This window comes from Sinohyriopsis cumingii, chromosome 17, assembly GCF_028554795.1.
Source record: "Sinohyriopsis cumingii isolate HCF-2022 chromosome 17, ASM2855479v2, whole genome shotgun sequence".
Classification (NCBI taxonomy): Eukaryota; Metazoa; Mollusca; class Bivalvia; order Unionida; family Unionidae; genus Sinohyriopsis; species Sinohyriopsis cumingii.
In genome coordinates this window covers 26,466,047-26,480,719 of record NC_142977.1, presented here as the reverse complement: position 1 = coordinate 26,480,719, position 14,673 = coordinate 26,466,047, and the positions used below count along the sequence as shown (strand labels likewise).

General features: G+C 35.2%; 1 protein-coding gene across 1 annotated transcript in view; it reads right to left on the bottom strand.

Moving 5' to 3' along the window:
• The window catches only part of LOC149778290 (E3 ubiquitin-protein ligase PPP1R11-like), a 31,018-nt gene that overhangs the window by 15,229 nt on the left and 1,116 nt on the right, over positions 1 to 14,673 (bottom strand). The window contains exons 2-3 of the mRNA XM_089939097.1: positions 10,286 to 10,400; positions 5,609 to 5,752 (exon numbers count right to left, since the gene is read on the bottom strand). Of these exons, the coding sequence (XP_089795223.1) occupies positions 5,609 to 5,752; positions 10,286 to 10,400 (259 nt within the window). The remainder of the gene's footprint in view (positions 1 to 5,608; positions 5,753 to 10,285; positions 10,401 to 14,673) is intronic.

Here is a 14,673-nt window from a genome sequence, read left to right as displayed (position 1 = left end):
AGGAACTGCTGTTCCACCATAAAAGCAATATACAAGAGAGGAACTGCAGTTCCACCATACAGGCAATATACAAGAGAGGAACTGCTGTTCCACCATAAAGGCAATATACAAGAGAGGAACTGCAATTCCACCATAAAGGCAATATACAAGAGAGGGACTGCTGTTCTACCATAAAGGCAATATACAAGAGAGGAATTTATGTTCCACCATAAAGGCAATATACAAGAGAGGAAATGCTATGCCACCACGATGGCACTGTAAAAGTGAGGGGCTACCCTATCACCAAGATAGTTTTGTGGAATTGTCAACATGCTGTACCACCATGCACTGTACAAGACAGGGGCTGCTGTTCCACCATGATGGCACTGTACATGTAAGGGGTCACTATTCCATTATGTTGGTACTTTACAAGTGACAAGCTGCTGTTCCAGAGTGATGGCAACAAAATGTTATGGAACTTTGAATAAACAAAAAAAAAACTACATTGGGTGAATAATTTTAAACAGTAGAAACAACAGCCTTTTGGTGTAGATGAAACATTTTAATGTCAGATATATTTTTGAGCCAATAAAGAAAAAGTAAATTCCATTACATATGACAGATTTAACTGTTTATGCACTGACCAATATCAATGTTACTTTATTAGATCTGACTGACCCCACCATATCTGCCTTGGCCATGTACATGTATACCAATGTTATTCCTCTATACGGTAAGTACATGTATACCAATGTTATTCCTCTATACAGTAAGTACATGTATACCAGTGTTATTCCTCTATACGGTAAGTACATGTATACCAATGTTATTCCTCTATACGGTAAGTACATGTATACCAATGTTATTTCTCTATACAGAAAGTACATGTATACCAATGTTATTCCTCTCTACAGTAAGTACATGTATACCAACGTTATTCCTCTATACAGCCATGTACATGTATACCAATGTCATTTCTCTATACAGTAAGTACATGTATACCAATGTTATTCCTCTATACGGTAAGTACATGTATACCAATGTTATTCCTCTCTACAGTAAGTACATGTATACCAATGTCATTTCTCTATACAGTAAGTACATGTATACCAATGTTATTCCTCTCTACAGTAAGTACATGTATACCAATGTTATTCCTCTCTACAGTAAGTACATGTATACCAATGTCATTTCTCTATACAGTATGTACATGTATACCAATGTTATTCCTCTATACGGTAAGTACATGTATACCAATGTTATTTCTCTATACAGAAAGTACATGTATACCAATGTTATTCCTCTCTACAGTAAGTACATGTATACCAATGTTATTCCTCTATACAGCCATGTACATGTATACCAATGTCATTTCTCTATACAGTAAGTACATGTATACCAATGTTATTCCTCTATACGGTAAGTACATGTATACCAATGTTATTCCTCTCTACAGTAAGTACATGTATACCAATGTCATTTCTCTATACAGTAAGTACATGTATACCAATGTTATTCCTCTCTACAGTAAGTACATGTATACCAATGTTATTCCTCTCTACAGTAAGTACATGTATACCAATGTCATTTCTCTATACAGTATGTACATGTATACCAATGTTATTCCTCTATACAGTAAGTACATGTATACCAATGTTATTCCTCTCTACAGTAAGTACATGTATACCAATGTCATTTCTCTATACAGTAAGTACATGTATACCAATGTTATTCCTCTATACAGTAAGTACATGTATACCAATGTTATTCCTCTCTACAGTAAGTAGATGTATACCAATGTTATTCCTCTATACAGTAAGTACATGTATACCAATGTTATTCTTCTATACAGTAAGTACATGTATACCAGTGTTATTCCTCTATACGGTAAGTACATGTATACCAGTGTTATTTCTCTATACAGAAAGTACATGTATACCAATGTTATTCCTCTATACAGCCATGTACATGTATACCAATGTTATTCCTCTCTACAGTAAGTACATGTATACCAATGTCATTCCTCTATACAGTAAGTACATGTATACCAATGTTATTCCTCTATACAGCCATGATGTACATGTATACCAATGTTATTCCTCTATACAGCCATGTACATGTATACCAATGTTATTCCTCTATACGGTAAGTACATGTATACCAGTGTTATTCCTCTATACGGTACGTACATGTATACCAGTGTTATTTCTCTATACAGAATGTACATGTATACCAATGTTATTCCTCTATACAGCCGTGTACATGTATACCAATGTTATTCCTCTATACAGTAAGTACATGTATACCAATGTTATTCCTCTCTACAGTAAGTACATGTATACCAGTGTTATTTCTCTATACAGAAAGTACATGTATACCAATGTTATTCCTCTATACAGCCATGTACATGTATACCAATGTCATTTCTCTATACAGTAAGTACATGTATACCAATGTTATTCCTCTCTACAGTAAGTAGATGTATAACAATGTTATTCCTCTATACAGTAAGTACATGTATACCAATGTTATTCCTCTATACAATAAGTACATGTATACCAATGTTATTCCTCTATACAGTAAGTAGATGTATACCAATGTCATTTCTCTATACAGTAAGTACATGTATACCAATGTTATTCCTCTCTACAGTAAGTAGATGTATAACAATGTTATTCCTCTATACAGTAAGTACATGTATACCAATGTTATTCCTCTATACAGTAAGTACATGTATACCAATGTTATTCCTCTATACAGTAAGTACATGTATACCAATGTTATTCCTCTCTACAGTAAGTAGATGTATAACAATGTTATTCCTCTATACAGTAAGTACATGATTGTATACCAATGTTATTCCTCTATACAGCCATGTACACCAATGTTATTCCTCTATGGCGCTTGTACTTAAATCTACCTTGTGCTAAAAATAGACCATAACATCATTGTGCCCGGCTGCTGCCATACTGTTTTCGGACAAAGCACCAAGAGACGCATAGTAACACGTAGTAAATCGCAACATATATGCAAAAATATTTTTTTTGTTGCACTTCCCTCACTATGTAATGTTTTCATATATTCAACTATAATATTTGAGCGTGTACAGTAATAATTTCATACATTTTATTTCTTTGTCATCCGTTTGTATTGTTTTCCTATCTTCGTTTAGTAAAACTCTCCTATGTGCATATTATACATGTATTTGTGTGTATGTGTATGTGTGTATGTGTGTGTGCTTTAGATTTTTTAACGTAGTTTCAAAAAAAATCAGTCATATCGCTACGATATCTGCAGTGTGGCAGTTTATAGTGATGCCTAGCACTGGGGCATCATGCCGCAGACATGAAGCATGATGTCCCACTCTGTCACATTATCCTAACACTGGGGCCAACCAGTCCTAACACTAACCTCTTAATGCTATGTGCCTGTTAGTAACATTTTTATAAGTCTTCTGTATGACTCAACCGAGGATCGAACCCACGACCGCCTGCATCCGAGGCAGATGCTCTAACCACTAGGCCAGCTGAGCAGTATGTATGTATGTATGTATGTATGTAGGTATGTATGTATGTGTCCCAAATGAATGTGTTGAAACCAATAATATTTATTTATATCTACTTTGTTTTCTTTTCAGTTAGTGTTTGTGTGTAAAATATGTATTATTTTAAGATTGGCTGTTGTCATTAGGGACAGCAGTTTTTGTGTTGTTATTTCCATGAATACATGCAGAAAATTAGACCTCCCGACAAAATTTAATTGTATATATCTTTTAATTAAGGAAATGTATTACCCACGTAGTATAAATATAATCAACCAGTCCTGCTCTTTTCTACACCACAACTCTGACGAACATAATGCGTTCTTATATGTTCTAAACTGTCATTCAAAATTATGATTTGTTTGTAAAACAGTTAACATAAATTTACTATCTTCTTTTCTTAACTTTGTTACAGATTAACACATCAGAATCTGAAAAGGTTAATAAAATCACTAACGCATAATACCAACAAAACAAACAAACAAATAATACCCCAAAATACACATTGATGCATTGTTTTTCAATATATGGAATATCTATGCAACATTTCTAGATTATACAAGCATATCAAATCAAATAAGCAGAGTATAATTTTATGCGCTAAACAAAATGTAAGAAATGGTCACTTACTATATACACACCTCTCTATTTAAAACATAAATCACATATAAGAATACTTCATCAACATTATTTAATGGGGGGGGGCTGGCAGTTCCCATGGAAAATGTAATTGTATATTATATAGCTTTTAATTAAGGAAATGTATTATTCACATATTATAAATATAATCAACCAGTACTGTTCCCATCAACAACATAACTCTAATGAACATAATGCATTCTTATATGTTCTAAACTATCATTCAAAATTAAGATTTGTTTGTAAAACAGACATTGAACTAAACATAAATTTTCTCTCCTCTTTTCTTAGCTTTGTTACCGATTAACACATCAGAATCAGAAAAGGTTAATAAACTCACTAATGCATAATCCACCCCACCCCACCAAAAAAAAACCACACAAAGAAAACATCGATGCATTGTTTTTAAACTTATGGAATACATATTAAACATTTCTAGATTCTACATGCATAATATCACATCAACTAAGCAGAGTGTAATTTTGTGCGCTAAACAAAATATAAGAAATAGCCACTTTCCTACATACATCCCTCTCTGTGCATATGTTAAAACATGAATCAAATATAAGAATACTTCATTGGCTTTATTTAATGGGGTGGGGGTGGGGTTGGCAGTTCCCTTGGAATTTTCATCTCAAAATATTCAGGGTATATCTCTCGGCGATGAAATGCAAGCAGTTTGTGTATTATAGTGTTCTAGAAAGATTCATCAAATTTGATTATATGATTTATACAGTCTGCAGGCTTAAGCACCACTGTAACAAAATAGTGGAATGCACATCTGTATTCAGATGAACAAATGTAACATCTGTTACATGGTTTTCAGTAAGAACAATAATACGAAAAATATCACAGAAAAGAACACTGAATGCCATTACACCGGTTCGCTTTGTCCGAATGGCTATTTTTAGAAACTGATATCACTGCGTGTGACGTTTCACAGAGGTAAAAAGTACAAGCGCCATACAGTAAGTACATGTATACCAATGTTATTCCACTACACAGTAAGTACATGTATAACAATGTTATGCCACTACACAGTAAGTACATGTATAACAATGCTATTCCACTATACAGTGTCCATAATAACATTTGTATTCTCTTATAAAGTGTACATATATATCAATGGTATTCCTTTATACAGTAAGTACATGAATAACAATGGTATTCCACTATACAGTTACATAATACCATTGTTATTCTTTTACACAGTGTACTAATGTTAATACTTCTACACAGCTTACTTGCATGCCAATGTTATTTCTCACAATGTGTACAAATATAACAAAGTTATTCCTCTACACAGTGTACATTTATACCAATGTTATTCCTCTACTCATTGTAATGTATAACAGTGGTATTCTTCTACACAGTGTACATGATACCAATGCTATTCCTCAAAAATGTGTACAGGTATAGCAATATTATTCCTCCACACAGTGTCCATACCTGTGTGATCCGAGTGATCAGAGTGCTGATCGCCTCCATGGGATTTGTAGCACTTGCCTTTATGCCCTCGACAGTGATCGGTATTATCGTCGTCATCATCAGAAGACTCTCCAAACAATCGTGGCTTCTCATAAATGCAGCAACCTAAGATGGATAGAAGAAATACAGTAAAACTCTCTTGAAAGACCACTGCTATGTGAGACCACCTGTCTTGAGATCCACATTCTTAATGCACAAATTTATTGCATATAGTATGCCAGCAGATCTGGGTCTGTGCAGTTTGTTAGAAGTAATCAGTTGAATATAAAACACAGACCATGATCTGTATGTGCATTATGATATGGCAGATAAGGGTCTATATTGTTTTCAGGTGGACTCGACTTATAAGTGAGTATATATGGTAAGCTGCCCCATTAATAACTATTACTAATGGCTGGCCACGATAACTGACTTTTGTCTTTATTATGGATATTATTATCTAATATAAACAATTAAAAGCCTTTATTCAAGCTGCCAGTCTACACTCATATCAGAGATTGGTCAAACAGGCTTATACATTTTAATGACAAAATCTCTGCACGAGTGTAATAAAGGACCATAGCTAATTGTTGCACATGATTTGTGACAATGCCTTCAGAGCAGTCTTCTAATATATCCAAAAACTGGGTTTGATACAAATCAGTTCTTACTTGTTTGTGTGGTCACCATGGCAAGCCAGTAAAAACTACATACCATATATGCTTGTCCATATGTCAGGTCCAATGACAACCTGTATACATTCAGATCTGCCATAACATTATGTAATGCCAAATCTGGGTCTTTACAGTTTGTTAGGAGTAATCAATAAAAGAAACAACACAGACCCATATCTACCAGAGCATTATGTGAAGGCAGATCAGGGTCTCTGCTGTTTGCAGCTGGATCTGACTTTTAAGCAGGCAAATATGGTACATTAGTTGAGAACTACGACCTTAAAGTCAATACCAGAGAACTGGTTATAAGCTCATTTATTGGATTGTAACTAAATATAAAGGCTGGTCAAAACACACTCATCTATACACAGTCCTGTATTCATATGATAACTGAGGTACAAAATATGCAAGCAATAACCTATTACTTGATTTTCAAAACAACTTCATAAAGTGCAAATATGTTTGCCATCTGCATCATTTTCATTCAAAGTTAATTAAACATTGCAAGAAAAGAGTGATAACAAGATTTTCAAGATGGCCACCATGATGCCATGCTGGAGGTCAGACGATCACCATTTTCATTCAGTTGTTGTGGGATTACTGCAATTTTCTAAGGGCAAATAAGCTTTACACAGAGGCCAGTATAACTGGACTGGTGGAGGAAGAACCCGGGAAGAATAACCAACCTACAGGAAGGTACTGGCAAGCCTTTTTTCACATACCCACATAGGCCAAGCCCAAGGCTTGAACCCATGTAGACAGTAGTTGTTGTTGTAGGGTTTGATGCCATTTTTCAGCACATGATAGGATATACATGGCGGCCAGTATTAATGGTGGAGTAAGAACCTGAGAAACCCCGGAAAGAACCACTGACCCACGAGAAGCTACTGGCAAGCTTTCTCACATACCCACGTTAGCCGAGCCTGAGACTCGAACCCACTCGGTGCCCCAGGAGTGGTCAGTCTTGTGTCAGGATAATGTTACTGAGTGGGACATCATGCTACAGGTCTGCAGCATAAAGCCCCAGTGCTAGACATCACTATAAATTGCCACACTGAAGTCATTGTACTGATATGACTGAAAAATTGTTAGTTAACTCTATTTTAAAAATTCAAATCACTTGCACACACACACGCACACTATATATATATACACACACACACACACCAGTAGTTGGTTCTACATTAAAATAATGCTATGTGAGCTCCCAAAATTTTAAAATTTAAGTAAGTGCTAATTTTTTTGAATGGATGTTCTTGTGCTGAAAAATGGCATCAAACCCTAAAACAACAACAGCAACATACCAGTCCTAACACTAACCTCTTAATGCTGAGAGCCAAGCAACACAGCTGTTAGTACCATTTGTATAAGTCTTTGGTATGACTTGGCCTGGGTATGAAACCATGACTACCCGCATATGAGGTAAACATTATAACCACTAGGCCACCGGAGTGGTCAGTTTTTTAGTGAAACCCCATGTTGATATGACCATCGGTGTAAGAGGAGTAGTGACAATCCTTTCACATTGGGTGCACCATTTTTATTCAGCACTAACAAGAGATCCTATGATGTCTTTCCATGAAAATCTCATGTCTACATGACCATCTGTTCTGGACAAGTGGCTACATCAAATTTTTCAAGACGGCTAATATGATGGCCTCATTGGAGATCTAATCAACACTATTTTCACTGAGGACTAATAACACATCATAAGAAGTCTATAAGTGACTAGAACATCATTTTCATTGTGGATTTTGATTCTGAAGTTCACCAGAAACAGTGGACCATTTCCACTTGTTAAACCTGAATCATTAGTCACAAATGTGTCCATTTTAGTCGTACCATTTAGCTGGTACCATTTGTATAAATCTTTGGTATGACTTGGCCAGGGTTCAAACCCACGCCCTCCTGCATCCGAAGCAGATGCTCCAACCACTTAGACCACCGAAGCAGTTTAAAAGAAGTACCAAATATAATCTTGAGCAGTTGGACTACAGGCACAGAACAAACAACAACAGATAAGCCAACCAAAGGCCAGTATACAAGATCTGCTGGTCTGTGACCAACATAGCTAATAAATTAAATTCATCTTGAATATAAATAATAAGATTATTTAGAGTTTAATATGTATTCCATCCTGCATAATGGGGTAAAATTAATGATCCTTTTAGAAGTTCTGGTGTTCTTTATCAAATTGTTTTTTATGGGGTGGGGGAAGCTGGCACTAAACATCAGAAGTTTTATTTCACCTTTGATAAATTGAACAAAATTAGTTGCAGCATGCATTCTGACAAAATAGCAACCAAAACAATAAAATGAAATGGTTTAATTGGCTTTCTGAACACAGCATTCGCGTGTATATTTGCCAGGCTGCAAACATGACAGGACAACTAGGACAAAATTCTGGACATCCACAACAGTCAGGGGGGCTACTGCAGTCATAATTTGTAATTAATAAGGGGCCTACTGAAGAATTTTTCCCAGGGCCCACAAATTCAGTCCGCAGCCCTGACATATGCAAGCACATAATAAAAACCCCAGATATATTACACTGCAGCACATGGTCTAGTACATATATTCAAGTAAACATGGTGTACTTACACATATTCTGGTACACATGGTCTCTAGTACACAGTATTATATATGGTGTAGTACATATTCTAGTACACATGATCTAGTACACAGTATTATATACGGTGTAGTACATATTCTGGTACACATGGTCTAGTACACAGTATTATATATGGTGTAGTACATATTCTGGTACACATGATCTAGTACACAGTCTATTATATATGGTGTAGTACATATTCTGGTACACATGGTCTAGTACACAGTCTATTATATATGGTGTAGTACATATTCTGGTACACATGGTCTAGTACACAGTATTATATACGGTGTAGTACATATTCTGGTACACATGATCTAGTACACAGTCTATTATATACGGTGTAGTACATATTCTGGTACACATGATCTAGTACACAGTCTATTATATACGGTGTAGTACATATTCTGGTACACATGGTCTAGTACACAGTCTATTATATACGGTGTAGTACATATTCTGGTACACATGGTCTAGTACACAGTCTATTATATACGGTGTAGTACATATTCTGGTACACATGGTCTAGTACACAGTCTATTATATACGGTGTAGTACATATTCTGGTACACATGATCTAGTACACAGTATTATATATGGTGTAGTACATATTCTGGTACACATGATCTAGTACACAGTCTATTATATACGGTGTAGTACATATTCTGGTACACATGGTCTAGTACACAGTCTATTATATACGGTGTAGTACATATTCTGGTACACATGGTCTAGTACACAGTCTATTATATACGGTGTAGTACATATTCTGGTACACATGATCTAGTACACAGTATTATATATGGTGTAGTACATATTCTGGTACACATGATCAAGTACATAGTCTATTATATATGGTGTAGTACATATTCTGGTACACATGATCTAGTACACAGTATTATATATGGTGTAGTACATATTCTGGTACACATGATCTAGTACACAGTCTATTATATATGGTGTAGTACATATTCTGGTACACATGATCTAGTACACAGTATTATATATGGTGTAGTACATATTCTGGTACACATGATCTAGTACATAGTCTATTATATATGGTGTAGTACATATTCTAGTACACATGGTCTCTAGTACCAAATAATATTGAGTACAATACAGCCATGTCATATTCAATCCTATTTAGTAATAACAATAGAAAACTACAACTCGTACCCCATCCCTTTCCAAAGAGTCTGGTGTGCCACTGTTGGCACACATGCCATAGATTGCCAGAACCTGTTGTATGCCACATACACGTTTCAAAATTTTGGTAAATACTGCATCCTTATTGAACGTTAATCTTTTCGGACTTTGAGCTTGTGGTTGCCATTTGTTGTAAACAAATTTCAAGAACAGTGGCCCCGTACTTACATTTAGACTTCTTCTTATTCATATTTTCATTATCAACGGTATCCGTTGTCCACTTCACCTTTTTATTATCTTTTGGTTTACGTAGCTTTAATCTCAGGGTTGGGCTCTGTGGAGCCTGAAACAGAATGTCAGGAAAAATTACCCTCATTTACATCCATACTCGCTTATGTCAGGCCCTAATGCAACTAAATGGACCAAAATCTCCCATCACACAAATGATGGCAGATAAATGGTCAATGTTGTCTGCATGTATGCAAGTAAATATGGCAATTATCTCACTGGCAACAAGTATCATGAAACAAATGGAGTTCTCATACAAACATGAAGATACAGTGCATTTGCATGCATCATGCGAATAATGGATATATTTCATGAAATGCAAATAAAATATTTAACTTTTGCAAGATTTCTGGTACTTTTCCACATGGCAAAATTAATATTGACAGGCAATATGTATAAAGATTGACAGGCAATATGTATAAAGATTGACAGGCAATATGTATAAAGATTGACAGGCAATATGTATAAAGATTACTGTATCAGAATTTTTACAGCATCCTGCTCAATACTGTCAGCTATTTTAAGTTAAGTTCTTCTCTATATATGCACACAGAAAATATTATTTGTAACATAACCATTCTTCTTTCCTAATTCAAAGTATAAAAATCTACATATACAAAACCAAAAATAAAGACAACCAAAAAATAAAGAGCAAATTGTGGGTTAGTAAGTGTGACAGGTGGTTATGCTAACCACTAGACCAAGCAAGTGAGAAACAAATTTCATTAAGTTGTAAATTGTGTATTCTAGTTTGCTGTTTGTTTGTTTTTTAACTTAGAAGTGACTGTCATCTGGAATGTAATTGTCAGAGGATTACTTTTCCTTTTTTAAGAGTAGGATACATTTATACTGTGCCCTTCGTGAAGTCAGTATGCAAGTTTATTCAGACTGCATGTGATGAGGTACAATAAATGTCCTAGGCAACAATGGGTGCTGATTATCTAAACAGCCAGAATGTGTCTGGTACCCTGGCAAAATATACTAATGTCAATATTGACTATATAAAGTGATGTAGAATAGTAGGCCAATGCTATCGTGGTGCATGTATATGTCGAATTCAGCCAACACATGGCTCGGTCCCAAATATCGATAGCTAGGCTAGGTATTGCTGGCCACTGAATGAATATTGCCAAAACATTCTGAACAACAGTCGTTATCATTTGATCGTTGTTAATAAAACATTCGCAGCATTTTGATGTGACAACTGTAAAGATATGTAAGTTCCTGCATGGTGCACAGTCATCAACAAGGTATCAGAAATTTTATGATGAGAAGAAAGAATGTAGTCATAAACTTGTATGTGTGATATGGATTTTTCAGTCATATCACTATGATGTCTGCAGGTAAGGCAGTTTATAGTGATGTCTAGCACTGGGCCATTATGCTGCAGACATGTAGCATGATGTCCCATCCAGTCACATTATTCTGACACCAGACCGACCAGTCCTAACATTAACCTTGTAATGCTGAGTGCCTAGTGAGGTTGCTGTTAGTACCATTTCTTATAAGTCTTTGGTAGGACTCAGCTGGTGCCTGAAACCGCAACCTCCTGCATCTGAGGCAGATGATCTAACCACTAGGCCACCGGAGTGGTCTGATCATAATATGATCTACTGAGAAACTACCAGAAATCATGTAAACAAAGGTTGCTAAAATCCCAGAAAAGGATATTCTTACCATTACTGTGTAAATGGAATTAATAAAATGTACTGGGATTTATAAAAGTTCAATATAAGAATATCTATCTTCCGCACTGTTTTATTCTGATAACATAATTCTAATTTAAAGCCCTGGTTATATCATTTCCAGATCCAATGTACTTTTCATGAACAAAATCGTCACCAATCACAATCTTGACAAATCATCTGGTTCAACATGTAAACAATTAAGGAAGAAATGATCTTGAAACTAAAAATCATTATCAAACTTGTTGGGGGCCATTTTGGGTACAATTTAAGCTACTTAGTCTTCGTGAAGATTCTTCAATCGGTAGTATAAAGCTAATTAATGAACCATGTCATTCCTTCTGATTCATAAAAAGTGCTATCTTCATCTGGGGCATATAATTTAAATTAAAAAAGATTGGGTTTAACTAAAAATATGAACTGTAATGTAATAAGAGAATGACATCAATCATAATTTATTAATTTGATTTTTATTTAATGGATCTGTTACAGCTCTGGCATACACAGATCTTAACTACATTTATAAATTTTGAAAATAATCATATCAAAATTATAAATGCTCAGAAATTTGGGGAGAGGATGTTTTAGGGCTGAAATTCTTCCTTATTCCAAATACTGTCAATTTTCCCAATTTGTGCATAAAATAAAATCTCCATCAAAAGTTTTAAAACAATCCCCCATTCTTTATGGGGCTAAAAAGGACTGTGTACCTTTTTATCCAAAATGAGAGACATGAGGGTGACAACTTCACCAGAATCACCCACACGTATGGACCCTTGGCTACTGAATTATTTAAATGTTCAAGAATATTTTCTTCATACAATTTTGTGATTTAATAGTGTCTAAGAAAATATCAAAATTTCCCAATTTTTCTATATTGCATGTAATAACTCCAAAGTCCATGGCCCCTAAGGTACTTTTTAAAAATGCTTTAAAAAAATCCTGCCCATAAACTTCAACTTTCCCAAAGAAATGGGAACATGACCAAAACAACCCAAACTTTGCTTATGATGTGACTTTGAAAGGCATGCTAATATACTAAGCTCAGAGACAGTTTGGGATACAGGAGTCCACATTAATGGACTGGACTTATCTATGTTTCTTTGTTCTGTGCTTATCCTGGACTTTCCAAAGGCAAAAAGCAAAACTTAACAGCATTGTGCAGCACATGGCCATGTACAGTTTATCAAGATGACTGCATGGAGTACATCAAATGTGTGGGGCCAGGCAATGTGCATCACTCAATGCAAAAGATCCAGTGGATAGCAGTGGGGCTGCAAAGGCCACAAATTTATTTAAAGACTGAAAAATCATAACAGCTGTCAAGAAACCAGTCTGATGGTTTACAACAGGAAATCTTGGCAAAGAAGCAAATGTCATCCCAGTAAAACAAACTGTAGGAAATAAAACAGCCAGTCAAACAAAGTCATTTAGAAAGCCAAAAGCCAAGACATCCATAAACAAATGCTGTTAACAGTGAATGCAAGATTCAGATGATGAACAAAGCATGCTCTGTGTGTAATATAGCTTAGTCAACATATTTACACTGATGTACAAGCACTGTTATCACCAAATTAGCAAAATATAATTTTTCTTCTCACAGGATATTGAAAATATTGTATGGAAGTTAGGGCAGTAAGAAGGTGATGTTTTCTGCTCTGCACCAATTTATCAGTCCAAATTGCAATTGACTCAATTATCAATGTGAGATGAAGAAAAACAACTGGTTTTGATAGGTTTTAAAGTTTACATACAAAATTATTAATTCTATTTGTTACGAATTTAAGAAAATAAAGTTTGATTCAATATCTATTGTATCGCCATAATACAGAATGCCAAATATTGTTTTCTACTTTGATGCCATATGGTTGCCACATTTATTAATTGCTACAGTTACTGGATGTTTCCTTTAAAGTACTTCTATCAGGAATCACTTCAGAATTTCCTGCAATTTGGTCTACTTAATCATCAGAAATGGTGTACCAGCCTATGTAGAATAGGGCATCAAAGTTTTATGTTTATTGGTATAAAATCAGGATTATCATGTGAACAATATATGTTTCCCAGATATACATGCACCAAATATCATATGACAGGAGGTAAATATATGTTGTTAATATCCTAATCATTCCCACTAATTATCCTAATCATTCCCACTAATTATCCTAATCATTCCCACTAAGTTTAAATATAAATGTTCTGAGTCATCTATTTATTCATATATCATTGAGGTTATTAGCTGTGATACATTCTGATCCTATACCTTAAAATGGCACAAATAAAACTACTGTCAAAGAAAAATAGATGACCGTAGTTAAGATATACAATCTAAGTGGAGTTATGATTTGTTGGAAATTAGGCCACTGATAAAGTTATTAGGCCTATATCATGTAAATTATAATGTTATCTTTGTTGTTGTTGTTATAGGTTTTAACGCCATTTTTCAGCAAAAGATAGGCTATACATGGCGGCTAGTATTAATGGTGGAGGAAGAACCCGTGAAAACCCGGAAATAACCACAGACCCACGAGAAGCTACAGGCAAGCTTTCTCACATACCCACATTGGCCGAGCATGAGACTTGAACCCAGCAGACAGCGGTGAGATGGCAGTGGTCCGTAACGGTGAGTACTTTAGACCACTC